The sequence below is a fragment of the Tenrec ecaudatus genome, chromosome 10 (assembly GCF_050624435.1).
Source record: "Tenrec ecaudatus isolate mTenEca1 chromosome 10, mTenEca1.hap1, whole genome shotgun sequence".
Classification (NCBI taxonomy): domain Eukaryota; kingdom Metazoa; phylum Chordata; class Mammalia; order Afrosoricida; family Tenrecidae; genus Tenrec; species Tenrec ecaudatus.
In genome coordinates, this window is record NC_134539.1 from 17,495,861 (window position 1) to 17,509,139 (window position 13,279).

Consider the following 13,279-nt stretch of genomic DNA (forward strand, 5'->3'; position numbering starts at 1 on the left):
AGTCATTGATGTAGCAGGTTGTCTGCTCCCATAAAGGTTTGCAGCCTAACACTCCTCCCCCCTTATAATGGGTTGCTTGACTCTCTAGGGTAAACACTGGACTGTTGAGGTCAGCTGTTCAAACCTACCAGCTGCTCCTCTGGAGAAAAGATGAGACATACAGACTCACGGCCTCAGGCACCCTGTACAAGGATCACTCTGAGTCGGAAGCTACTTGATGGTGCACAAGAGCAATGTAGTAGCTAATTGTAAAATCGTTTTCAGATCAGTCCGAGCTAGTAAAAGATAATGAGCATTTGATTGAGTGCCTTCATAAAAGATGCTAAAGAATTCATATAAACTTTATATCTTTCATAAGAGGCTTTGGGGGTGTGTGAGATACTTTGCGAAACATTCGTTCAGTTAAGAAATACACATTTGAGTTCCTGCTGCGTGACAGACCAGCGCTCCTCAGTGGGTGAGATGGGAGCATCAGGTAGCTTTCCAGCAGGGAGCTTACCCACAAACATAGTCCGTATTAAATGTTCTTCACGAAATGTGAGGTTAGAAAGAAAATGAATGTCAACTGCACCGTCTTGCTTCACTGAAATTTCTTTACTGATGAGGACAGAAACTTTGTTTATATGTGTATGCATTATAATATTTTAATGGATTTTATTTAACACATCTAGTCTGAATAACCCTCATTTTACTCAATCTCCCCAAAGTCCCATGATCCCACTAGTTTTCCTACCTCTTGCAGCTGGTCTTCCTCCCAGCGCATAGCCTTTAAACTTAATAGATTTCTCACAGCAGAGATGTGTACAACACAGCAAAACACGGCCTGGTCCTGCCTCATGTGCTCAGCTGTTCGTATGGTTGCGTCATGGTTACAGCCACTGTCAGCCCCATCTTGTTGGGGAGGGGGATTCTTTGTGGGTTTTTTTTTTTTTTTTTGCTGCCTCTCTACCAAGCATGAAGACCTTTTCCAAATACTGGTCTCTCTGGACAGCAGGTACAAAATAGGAGAGATGGAGTCTCACCATCCTTGCCTCTGAAGAACATTCTGGCTGTACCTCTTCCAAGCCAGGTCTGTTTGTTCTGTTGGCAGCCCGTGGTACTTCCAGTATTCTTTGCCAGCACCATCATGCAAACCATGGTTTACTATCCTATCTAGAAACTTTTGATCTGATCTAAGGGCATAATTACTTTACTTTATTTTCTTTTAGAAATTTTAGATACTTAAAATTTATCTTTAGATTCATTCTGAGCTAATTTTTTAGATGGTGAGGTTAGATTGGAATTTTTATATTTATCTTTGCAAATGGATATCCAATTGTATCAACATCATTTATTGACAAGGCTATCCTTTCTCTAATGAAATGGCTTTGTAACTTTGTTAAATATTAATTACAGTGTTTTATGAATCTCTGTAGTACTCTACATGTAACAATCACCTGTTTGAGGGTGATAATTATTACTTGAAATAAATGAAAGTGTAGTGCTTCTTATAATTATCAACCATAGAATAGCAAAAGTCAGAAATTCAAGAATATTGTTATATATAAAATGAGAACTATAAATTTATCAATAGTGTAGATTCTGATCCATTAAACTGAATTGAAAACAAGGGCAGAAATATCCAGGCAATTCAAGGATCACTGGTGGGTGGCCAAAGGATACTCCCATTGGTGCTGGATCAGTATTCAACCAAGTCGATCACACTCTTTCAGTTTTTCCTTTTTAAAGTCGGACGCTATCTCTTGTGGTTTTGTTTCTGTATCTCTGGTCACTTTTCTCTTCAACAATTCATCCCACTCGAATCAGCAACTTTCTGCTGTGGTCGTTTTGGACCTTGTAATAGATCTTATTTTTTCTCCTATGCTTTCAGTTATCATCTCGGGCTGTTTGAATTCCAAACATCGGCCTGGTGTTAGATCCCGCTGCTTATGGAAACTCAGTGTATCAAGTGTCTACACATCTCACCCTAAATTTCTTAGTCAGAGTAAACATGTCTGAAACCAGATCATGATCTTCTCCTTCAGGTCCACTCCTTACTCAAGTCTGTGCATCAATCTGCTCAAACAAGACACCTACGGGGTCAGATAGATTTACCCATCTCTGCCCTCATGATATCAGTCTATTTCAAGTTCTGTTGATTTCGACATCACATGTATCTCCAGAATACACCTGTTTTTCCTCACCCTCTCCACCTGCTCCTTTATCCAAATCACAAGAATAAACAAAGACGTAAGTAGTCTCTCTTTTTTTAAGTTATAGAGTGAACCTTTAAAAATGCAAATCTGATGGTGTCAGTTCCTTTTAAAAATCTTTAGTTTGTTTTCATTGCTTCTAAACTTTTTCGTTATGGCACGTACTTGAACATCAGGCCCTTTCTTACCACTCCTGCCTCGCGCGCGCGCGTGTGTGTGTGTGTGTGTGCGTGTGTGTGTGTGTGTGTGTGTGTGTGTGTGTGTGTGTGGAGTTAGAGCCCTTTGGGACAAGGCGTGTAGCCCTTTGCCATTCTGGATCCCTGATGGTGCAGTGGATTAAGTGTTGACTGCCATCTAAAAGGGAGACAGTCCGGACCCGCCTGCTACTCGCCAGAAGTGAGACTGTCTCCTTCTAAAGAGATTCCTACAGGTGGAAACACCACGCAGCCATCCTGGCCGGTTGCTGTGCTCCGGAATCAACTCGATGACAATACTCATAATTCTACATAATTACATGTAGTCATCTTTATTCTAGTAATGTGTTGATCACTTTTCTTTAGAGTTAAAATAGCCACAAGCTAAACATGAATGGCATGGAGTTCAGGTTGAAGTAGATACTGCCTCTTTCTTGGATTAAGTGTTAAATATACTTAGGCTGTGGTTCCAGAAAACATTTTATAAATTTCAATAATAAATTCTAAAGGAGTTAAAAGGAAGAATATTCAATATACGATTCAGCTCATTTTTCTCTGCAAAGCAAGATTCCACCTTGCCAAGCAACATAGGAAGTACATTTCTCTAATTTAAGGTAGACATCAAATTCTTATACAAATTGTCTGATAATAAAAATACACATGTATTTTTAGATCGCTATTATCATCAGTATCCTAATGACATATTAGGCCTTTCTCTCCCTGTGGTAAATTTCAAAGTAAAATGAACCATTTTAAATGATAAAATTCAGTGACATTAAGTACATGCACGGAGTTGCACAACCGTCTTTTCGGTGCAGTGTCAAAGAATCGTCCTCATCTCCGGACCCGGTAAGCAATGACTCCTCACCCCACCCCCTCCAGCGGAGCTCTCGATAACCACTCATTGTTTCCTGCTTCTGGATTGACCGTTTCTGGATATCCCCTAGCGACCGTGGGGGGTGGGGACGGGGACTGTGGGTTAAGTGTTGGCTTGCTAACTGCAAGTTCAATGGGCTGACCACTATCCACTCCACACAAGAAAGATGGGCAATCTGTTCTCCTGAAGATTTGTAGTTTTGGAAACCCTAAGAAATCGTTCTGCTCTGTCTGATAGGGTTACTGTGACTGAATCAACTAAATGGTAACTCATTTGGTTTGGGTTTAGGTATTTCATAAAAACATCACCTTTGGTGTCTGTCTGCTTTTACTCAATATAACGTGTATCATTGTTCATCCATGTTAGAGCATGTATCTCTACTTCATTGTTTTCATGGCTGCATAATATTTCATTTTGCTTTTCCATTGAGAAGCAGATAAAAATGTCCACTGATGGACATTTTGGTTGGTTTCCACCTTTTGGCAGCTGTTGTAGACAGTGCTGAGGTGAATATGCATGCATAAATATTTTAAATGATGTTTTAGATACATTTGAGTATGTAGGTAGGAGGGGAATTATGAGGCCATATGGTACCGTATAGATTCGTGTATAAGCCGAGTTTTTCAGCACATTTTTATTGCAGTTTTCGTAGTAAAATTAGGTGCCTCGGCTGATATTTGGGCTGGCTTATACTCGAGTATGTACAGTAATGGTTTACCTGGACAAACCTTTAAAGTGATCTTGAACAATCAGTACCCATGGAAGCAGCAGTCAGGACGTGGAATGATCTATCTTGTTGGGCAAATCTGCTGCAGTGGATCAAACTCAGGACCGCACACTGCTGGGCAGTGTTTCACTTTGCACATCAGGGCACTGTGAGTCAGACCCAACCCAGCAACACCGACCCTTCCCCTCATACTTACATAAATTGCAAAGATTTTATCTATCTTGTGAGTTATGTTTTCTTTTTGATGCGTCAACTTTCACTTTTGATGAATCCAACTTTCGTAGTTTTCACTTGTTACTTGTTCTTTTGGTATCTGAGAGTCCTTTAGCAAATCTGCCATCGTAAAGATTTGCCCCTGTGATTTCTTGTAAAATTTTTGTGATTTAACTCTGATACTTAAGTTGTGTATCTATTTTGTACTGATTTTTTTAATGTAGTGTGAACTAGGGGTCCAGCTACATTTTCTTTTCCATATGTGACTACCCAGTCATCCATCCAACATATCAGTTTGAATGTATATGTTTTAATAGGTGTGAATAACAGGCTCTGCTGCTCACATGTAAAAAATTAATGATTAGGCATGTCAAGCAGGCCATTAATTATTTCTGCCTCCTTTCACATTACCAGAGCTGTTAGAGCTCAGGTACTGCTAAAAAGGGAGCATGATATAAGCGAGCAGGAGTGGGCCAAGGAGACTCACCAAGTCAGTTAAACACCAAAGATTTAAAAGTAGGGGTAGAAGACACTTAAGGGGTAAGAAGACACATATTTAAATATGTCCTGAGAATACAGTCCATCAGGGCGTAATGCAGACTTCTGCTTCTACCAGTAGGGTATTTCAATATTTGATGCAAAAGGAGGTCGATGGATGGATGTTACCTGAAAGCAACCACATGTAATGTGAGAGCTCTGAGTCCGTAATCCCTGTAGCCAAACGAATGTAGGAGAGCGGTGCTTGTCAAATTACCATGTTTCATGGCCTTAATTACATATTACTGAATCGGTGCCACCCTGTCGTTGCTTGTTCTACAATTAATTCAGTATGTAATCTGGGACCTGGAAAAAACATTGAGGAAAATACACATGGCTCTAGGACTTAAGGAGCATTGAGGGACCCAAGTGACAAGTCAAATAAGCACACACAGTTCTTCTGTGCTCTTCCACCTTTACCCTTTCCCTCCTGATTATTCTACTCTTACATCCCTCCTGTTCCTGACCTCCCCATTTGTCTAAAATATACACTGCTCTGTCTGTGTTATCAGCTTAAGTTGTGGGTTTAAGTATACTTCTGTTGTATTTTTGGTACAGTAAACAGAATTGTAGGTTAAGAGATTATTTGCAGAATTTCCTTGGAGTAAATGTCTGTTAAACTTGCAACTTTCTTTTCTAGTCTAGTGAACTTTGGTGTTGGTCTTTAAGGACATCCCACATTTGGCACCAGGTGTATTTCAATTCTGAGGCTGTTCTCTCTGCCATGGTGTCAGTTCTGACTCATGGAGACAGAGTGGGCTAAACAGAAATGCTCCTTGGGTTTTCTGTGGCTGTAAGTCTTCACAAGGGTAGAAAGTGTCATCTTTCTTCTGCAGAGCTGCAGTAGGGGTTGAGCTGCTGACCTTGAGGTTAGGGAGCTCAATGTACAATCCACTAGGCCACCAGGGCTCATTTTGGAGGCTACACAAGCATTATTTTAAATTTGTTTGCTACTTTAACTTGATTTTACACACTTCGAAGCACTACATATGGTATTTTAAAAATCATTTCATAGGATGAAGACATTTATATGCTTTTAGTTAATGATTATTTTTATATTTTCTTTGAAGTAAAACACTGCAGATCTAATATGGATGATAAAATATGAAAGCTCTTAAAGGAACATATAGACCAGACATTAAAAAACCCTAAATATAAATAGAATAATCTGAACTATCTTAAAAATTGAGAACTCTCTTCATTGAAAGATACTTTTAAGTGGGTAAAAGAGCAGTTCTCAAAGTGGAAAACTTTGCAGTCTGGGGAAATAAGAATGAACAAAGGCTGTTTAATTCAAAGCTTGCTTAACAGGGGAATCAGCTACCTTTGATTTGGCAGAGCCTCAGAAGCAAGCAGGGTACTTAGGAAGCTTTATAGAGAAAAATAGAGAAGACTTCAGGGAGACTCCAATTGGAAGCTCTTGGCATGGGGGAAGACAGGCTAGAGCAAAGCAGGGCGTTTTATATGGTTGGTTGTGGGAGATGGAGGTGGATACGGTTTTCTTTGGTTGGTCCTAAGTAGCAAGTAGGGACAAAAATTGAGGAAGTGGTCATATTGCATCCTGGCCACACAGGGCCTGTTTTTTAAACAGTTTTTACAAAGAGCGTAGTTTGGCTGCCTGTACTGTAAGTGCTGAGAGTGATTCGACTGGATGCGATAGATAGTGGGTCAGAGTTTTATTATGATATATGGTCTGGCCTTTGTCCATTTGTTCATTCAGTCAGGCTCTCGAGTATGTATAGCCAACAAAGAACTCAGATAAATGAGGGATTCCTACAAATAAATATGAAAGAGAAATGACAAGATCAGTTGGTATAACTTCGTTCATCAAGGTAATGCTCTCCATTCTAGTTTGATGAGTAGCATCTGGAATCTCAAAAATGACCATCGAAGAGAAAACTAGCTTAAATGTATACATCCTCGTCCGCAACAAACAAGAGCAAGGAAACTAGTCTATATGACGAATGGTCCCCCCTCAACTTGAATTTATTTACTCTGTAAACACAAGCACTGTGAAGGGACTTCAGAAATTCTTGGGGAAAATTGAATCAATGATACTGGAAGCCCCCTTTTCTATAGTACATGCATACCACCCCCACCTTTTCCAACCAGAGACACAATAGAAGGCCATAGTTCGAATAGGGGGAGATCTGTAGACCAACATTCCAATTGTAAAGAAGATCAGACTTACTGGGATGAGAGAGAGACCACTAAGATCGCCACACAAAGATATCCTTTTAACCTGAAACTAAAGCTACTTCCCGGACAGCTCCTTCCTCCCAAAGAATAGGTCGGCCTATAAACTAACGGTAACAGCTTTCATGAGTGCACACCTTTAAACAATTAGTGACATGACTAAATGGTGGACACTTGCCCCAAAGCAAACATGAGCAGGCAGAGTGGCCGGGAGCCAGAATGGATGGAAGCAGGGTGGGAATGCTGAGAGAGCAGACGCACTATGCCCCATCACAAACAGGGCAGGAATCGCTGCCCAGACACCTAACTTGCGGTATCACCTTCTCACTGCAAACCCAGTATTCACAAATACACACAGGAGACATTTAACTGAACAGAAAAATGATATTTCACACAGAATGGCATCCACATGACCAGTACACATATCTTCTTTCTCTAGCTCTTGAATTAGAAGCGTACATCATTATAGAGCTTCCTTACTCTATACTGTGTGCACGGAAACTCATTTAAGCTGAGCATTAGCTGCACCTCACAGATTTTGATGTGTTGTTTTTTTCTCTGGATCTTAAAGAGTATCTCCTAATTACCATATATACTCAAGTATAAGCTGAGCTTCTTGGCCCATTGTTAATGGAGTTTTGTAGTAAAATTAGGTGCCTTGGCTGATGTTTGGGTCGGCTTACGCTCAAGTATATATGGTATTCTGGGAATGCCTCCAGGAAAGAAGTAGTACTTACAATTGGTTGCTTAATTTCAAACATTTGGGGAAACTCCTGGCATCCTTTCAGTCTTGGTGTTCAATTTCTCTTGTGGTCAAAGAGAAAATCCTGCATGAGTTAAATCCTTTTCGCTACCGAATGTCGCTGTGTTCAGTGAAGATACTGGTCATAATTTAAATGCCCTCCAGTCCCAAGTGAGTGACCTGTGGCAGTGGTTATGTTTATAGTCCCAGCACCAACTCCCCCTGGTTTTGTCTGGCCTGCAGGAGTTCCGTAAGATGTATAAGCAACCAAATATTCAGCAACAAACTCAAAGGAAGTCTTAGGCATATTTCTCAGAACCCTTGAGGATTCCTCAGCTCTGAGTCCCGTGCCTCACAAATTCCAGCTAGTCCAGCTTTCACAGACTTCAGTCTGTTCCTGTCAATGGAGTGACATTCACATCCTCTGGGTGATCCTCACAAAGGTGACTTCAGGCAGAGATCTGAGGCTAACTTCAGGGCTCATTTTGTTTGTTTCTTTTATCTTGCAGATCACAGGTGTGTACTGTTACTGGCCGGTGTCTGAAAAACAGTGGGAATAGATTTTAATTTGTAGCCCCTCCTAGAAAACCAAGTATCAGAACCATCAGAATAAGTGGGGAATCAATCAGTCAGCAGGCAGCCCAGTGTTCACCTTGCTCAGTTGTGCCCAGGGCACTGTGTCCACCTCCTATAACTCCTCGCCTAGGTTTGCTGATGTTAGTAGGGACCGGAGGACAGAGCGGTTCCTGACATCTGCAAATACTCTATGAAAAGCAGGGTCTGTGCGAGTTCTTCCTGAAAGGAACAAAAGTGCAAGTGTAGCACACCTGTAAAGAACCAAGAAATAGCCTTTCTAACATTTGCAGTGTGTGGTAGGATGAGACGGTACATCCACTTCTGCTTGGTGGGACCCTCTTGCTTCTAGTATGTTCTTAAGTTCTGGGCAAAACAAATTAAGAACCTAATGTAAACTTTATCATAGTTGAGTGCAAAGAAATTTAGAATTGTCCTATCTTTCTGATTGGTCATTCCTTTGGCCACATATAATGTCTATTTGTATCCCTAATTTTTCCTTTCTATATATATATATATATATATATATATATATATATCTTCCCATTTTAACAATTTTTGGCTTGTTACTTAACCCATTCATTGACCTTTTCATTTTCACCAATTATTTTATTTTACTTAGAATTGCTCTATAGTCTCTGGTTCTAAAAGTTTTATCAACTCCTGTTCTTTGTTTGTGTGTTTGTCACTGCTCCATCTTTAACATTTAAACATACTTAACACAGAACAAATTTTTAAAGAGTTTTAAAATTTTAGATTTATTCTGCGAATTTTCCCATTTGGGATTGAGTGATAAGTGGACCGTCATTCCCGGCCCTGCACTTCTGTATATCTTTAATAATGCTGACCCACAAGCTGCAGTTACTGGAGGGTTGTTTTCTGAAGTGCTTCTCCTCGGGATGTCGGTTGTAGAGGTATCTCTACAGAGGATAACTGGGTGTGTCTGGACGCTCCACTATTTACAAGGGGGAAATTCCCTGTCTTTTAATTCCCCCTTTCCATGAACTTTTTGAAGCTTTCTCACACATGGTTCAACTCTGAGGCTAGTAAGCTTAAGATTCTGATTCTATGTAGTTGATTTATTCTTCCCCGCCTGCCCTCAGACTCCAGGCAGGAAGTCTTTTTTGATGAAACTCCAAACAGATACTCCCAACGTTCATTTCTCCACTCAGCAGATCCTTGACTTCCAGGAGCCTATGGTTGGTTAATACATTGCTGTCTGTCAGCCATGTAGGCCTACCCTTGGGCCCAAGCATCCTTCTCCCAAAGTTTGAGGCCAGTGTGTGCAATCCGTGATCCGTGTCTCTCCATCGTGACCCATTCCAGGGTAATGGGAAAGGCCCCTCTTTCCTTGGCATCTGAAGATTTACTGTCTTTGCTTTCCATTGCATGAATTCACCTTTTTAAAAGTAGTGTTTTACCTAGTCTAACCATGTCCTAGAAAGTAATTGGGCAACCTAACATATGACTTTTATTTTAACAGTAGAATCTATGTATTAACAAAAATCACTTGTTTAAAACACTTTATTTTCATTAAAACCACATTAAGATGGTAACTTTGTGGATTAGTTAATATTATTGATAGATTTTTGCCTTTCCATTCTGTGTTTTACATTTTTTAAATGCCCTCTATGCTTTTACTTGGTTCTACATTATTTCTTATACATATCAAATTATTATTTGTTATATGAATTTTCCTAGAATGGATCTTCAAGAAGAATTGGATAAGCTTAAAGTACATGTATCTATTGATAAAGCAACGATACGAGAATTAAATGCATGCCTGGAAAAGGAAAGAGAAGGTAACTTCTTTGGTCAATTAAATACTTAACGCAGACTTTTTAAAATCATCAGGCTCTTGACGCCTTAGCTTCCATTTTCTCCAAGAACCTTACTCGGTTCCTCCTTCCCCCACCCTATCCCTCACTGAATAACTCCTTTACGTTTCTGCCTATTGTGAGAAAATGAAAATAGAATCCCTAGAATTCAGATTCGTACTTAATTATGAAATTATGCTCAGTAATGAGACAGCATACTCATTTTTATCATTGATTACTCATAGCGTATATGTGTGCACAGTCTTGACAGTACTTTTTTTCTGGAAATAATTTCATTCACATCTATTGCTGAGAAGCAGAAGCCTGAAGTTAGAAGGAAACTTTAGGGATCTTCCAGTCTGCTGTCTCTCTCGCCACCGGACTGACACTATTGAGGAATAGGGATTGTTCTGGTAAAATCAACACAAGTGTATTTACTCTACAACTGCCTCCTCATTATTCATCTCATTATCTGACATTTGATATTTATGTCAGTAGTAAAACATGTGCCCGACTATTTTGTGCATAAAGGACACAGTTCTTTCTGGAAGTCACACTGTGTGTAAAGGACACGACGCTGGCTGAGGTGAGTCAGGTGAAGTGTCCCTTTGGCTGACCCAGGCTTCCCAGTGGTGTTGGAGTTAAGCAAAGAGAATTAAGTGAAAGGAACTGCAGAAGACTAAGTGAGATAATAAACAGCTGTGACTGAGCAAAGCTAGTAGGTTAAAAAGACCACCAACAACAAGGCATAAGGAAGAAACTCTGGATGGAAAGTATAAATTGGGCTTAAATTGTATGATGATAAAACGAAAGTGAGGCTTTAAAAATTAAAATGGTAATAATAAATCTCTAGTAAGGCAAAGGTAGTGCCACATAGTTAGCACAGGACAACTCTTCATGCTGGCCGGGCCTTCCTGGCCCGCTCCTCCTGGGTTGACGTCACGAGGGGAAAGAGAGTCGCTGGCCGCAGGTGCTTTCCAAATGTACTGCAACCTTCACGGTGAGAAACACAGTTCCCCACTGGGGACCAGAGGTAAACGCAGTTGGCCTGGCCACCAGTGGGCTTTCGTACCCCCAAGAAAAGCACATTGGCATTTAAACCAGTCCTCAGCATCTGCCATATTGCAGTTATTTAGCTATTATAAGTACTCTACAGCACTGATCTCTTGTTTTTAGGATACAGAGTAAATATTTCAGTCAGACTAGTGAAGATATTCAAATGACTAGAACAGATGAATTTTATTTACATATTATCTCTATATTGCTGAAAGAATATAGTAAATGAATTCAGCACCACAGTGTTCAGGGACTAGAAAAGGAAACAGGGAAACTGATGGATCATTATCAAGGTAAAGGTACATATTCCCCAGGTGGGGAAGTCTACCTCTCCTAGCTTTTATTATCATTTCGGTAATGTTCTAGTTCTTTCGTGAGTTCAGAAGTTTTAATTGGGCATGTCATGTTCCAAAGACAAAAGAAATGCCTAATTCACTCTAACAAACTTGTTAGTCACTGCTTATACCAAGAGGATTTCCTACTGTGCAGAGAATAATATTGTCTTCTTTTTCCTTTGTTGATAAACCAAAGTTTTTACAGCAGCCAAATATCCTTAAAGCAAAATCATTGGAAGCAAAGACAGATCTCCTTCCTTTGAGCTTAGTGTGTTGTTCTGTTTTATCCCTGTTTTTATTCTTTGAGAAACGTTGTATTCTAAAAATGATCAGTAAAAAATGTCAATTAAATGGATTACAATAATTTATCTGGCGAGTAAAAAGAAGTATTTGGAGATTTACACTTTATTTCCGTTTGGCTGTGTTTTCCCCTTTGGAAAGGCTTCAGTGTTGTCAGATCCATCGCCAGCGGAGGAATGAGGTGGAGGCACAGCTTCTTCACCTGTTTACCTGGGAGCCTGTTTGTTATGAAGTCAAAGTTGTTGTTTTTCCTGGAGAAGTAATTTCTGTGCTTTCGCCTGCCCAGGACATGATCTTTTACTTTTAAAGTGGGGGCTGTTAAAAGTCTCCGTCCTCCCTGATTCGGTTCCCGTTTGCTTTGTTCTGCGGTCTCTGTGCTCCTCCTGGCAGGGAGCACGGTCCAGAGAATCCAGCTAGTGGGGACTGTGTAGATTAAAGGGCAGTGAATTCTGCTTTTCAGGCAAAGGGGGGACTAGCCTACAAAAGAATGAAGATAGCAATGAAAGTACAGCCTGGTGAACCTGCAGATCTATTGTACCTTTGAAAATCTTACGCTGCAGGGGAGAAAAAGAAAGCATGACACTACAAAGATATACATAATTGTGCGACTGGAAATCTTGAAAGAGGTCCCCATTCGGATACTGACCAAATCCTTGACGAGAAAATAGACTATATTATTCATAGTTGAGAAACCGGGGGACTCTTTTTCTTAAAACGACAGGACCGCGGGTCAGCAGAACATGAGGTACCATAATCATCTATTATTTATTCTCTACCAGAACAACTTTTTAGACACAGCGAAGATGATGGGGTCAAGAAGAGTACTCGAGAGAAGAATGGGAAAGAAATGTCAGAACAGACATTACAGAAGGTAATCCAATCTTTATGATATCGAGCTGAGCAAGTTAAATCTGAATTTTAACATAAAGGATTATATTTTAAAACGAAGGTTCATGAATTTAAACCCTGTGTGAATCCTTCATTTAAATTCAGAATTCAAAACCATTGGCTTGCCAAAATGGGTTAAAAAAATCAATGTTAGTGAAATAAATGTGGAAGCACTTATGCTTCTGTTGACAGATATTGAAAATATTTTCAAAGACGAAATGAAGAGAATGGAAAGCAATAGAAATTATCAAAATTTAGACTTTATGTGCTGATTACTTACAGAGAAGGGCTTGTTTTTAACACAGTTTGGTGATGAGATTCGCTATGCTGCAGTTCCCCACGCGTGCAGATCTGCAATCATTGAATTCAGAAACAAACAAGCACCACATGCAGTTTTTCATTTCCCATATAGGAAAATGGTAATATGCATAGGATTTTAATTTTAAAGTTGAAAATGCACATCTCATCTCATTTTAGATGACAATTAATCTAAATCTAATCTACAGAGTTCCAAATGGTAATAAGAACACTCATGTCAACTGGGCAGCGGCCCTGGGACAGTGTGGTGTCAACAATCTTAACATTTCATCTTAGTGCTTTTAAACTTGGTGCGCCTCGTTGTATACAAACCC

At 39.9% G+C, this 13,279-nt stretch overlaps 1 protein-coding gene across 6 annotated transcripts in view; it reads left to right on the forward strand.

Moving 5' to 3' along the window:
- CNTLN (centlein) overlaps positions 1-13,279 on the forward strand; it is a 294,237-nt gene that overhangs the window by 201,015 nt on the left and 79,943 nt on the right. For all 6 annotated transcript variants that reach the window (XM_075559966.1, XM_075559967.1, XM_075559962.1 and 3 more), the window contains 2 exons: positions 9,953-10,053; positions 12,539-12,630. In XM_075559966.1, the coding sequence (XP_075416081.1) occupies positions 9,953-10,053; positions 12,539-12,630 (193 nt within the window). The remainder of the gene's footprint in view (positions 1-9,952; positions 10,054-12,538; positions 12,631-13,279) is intronic.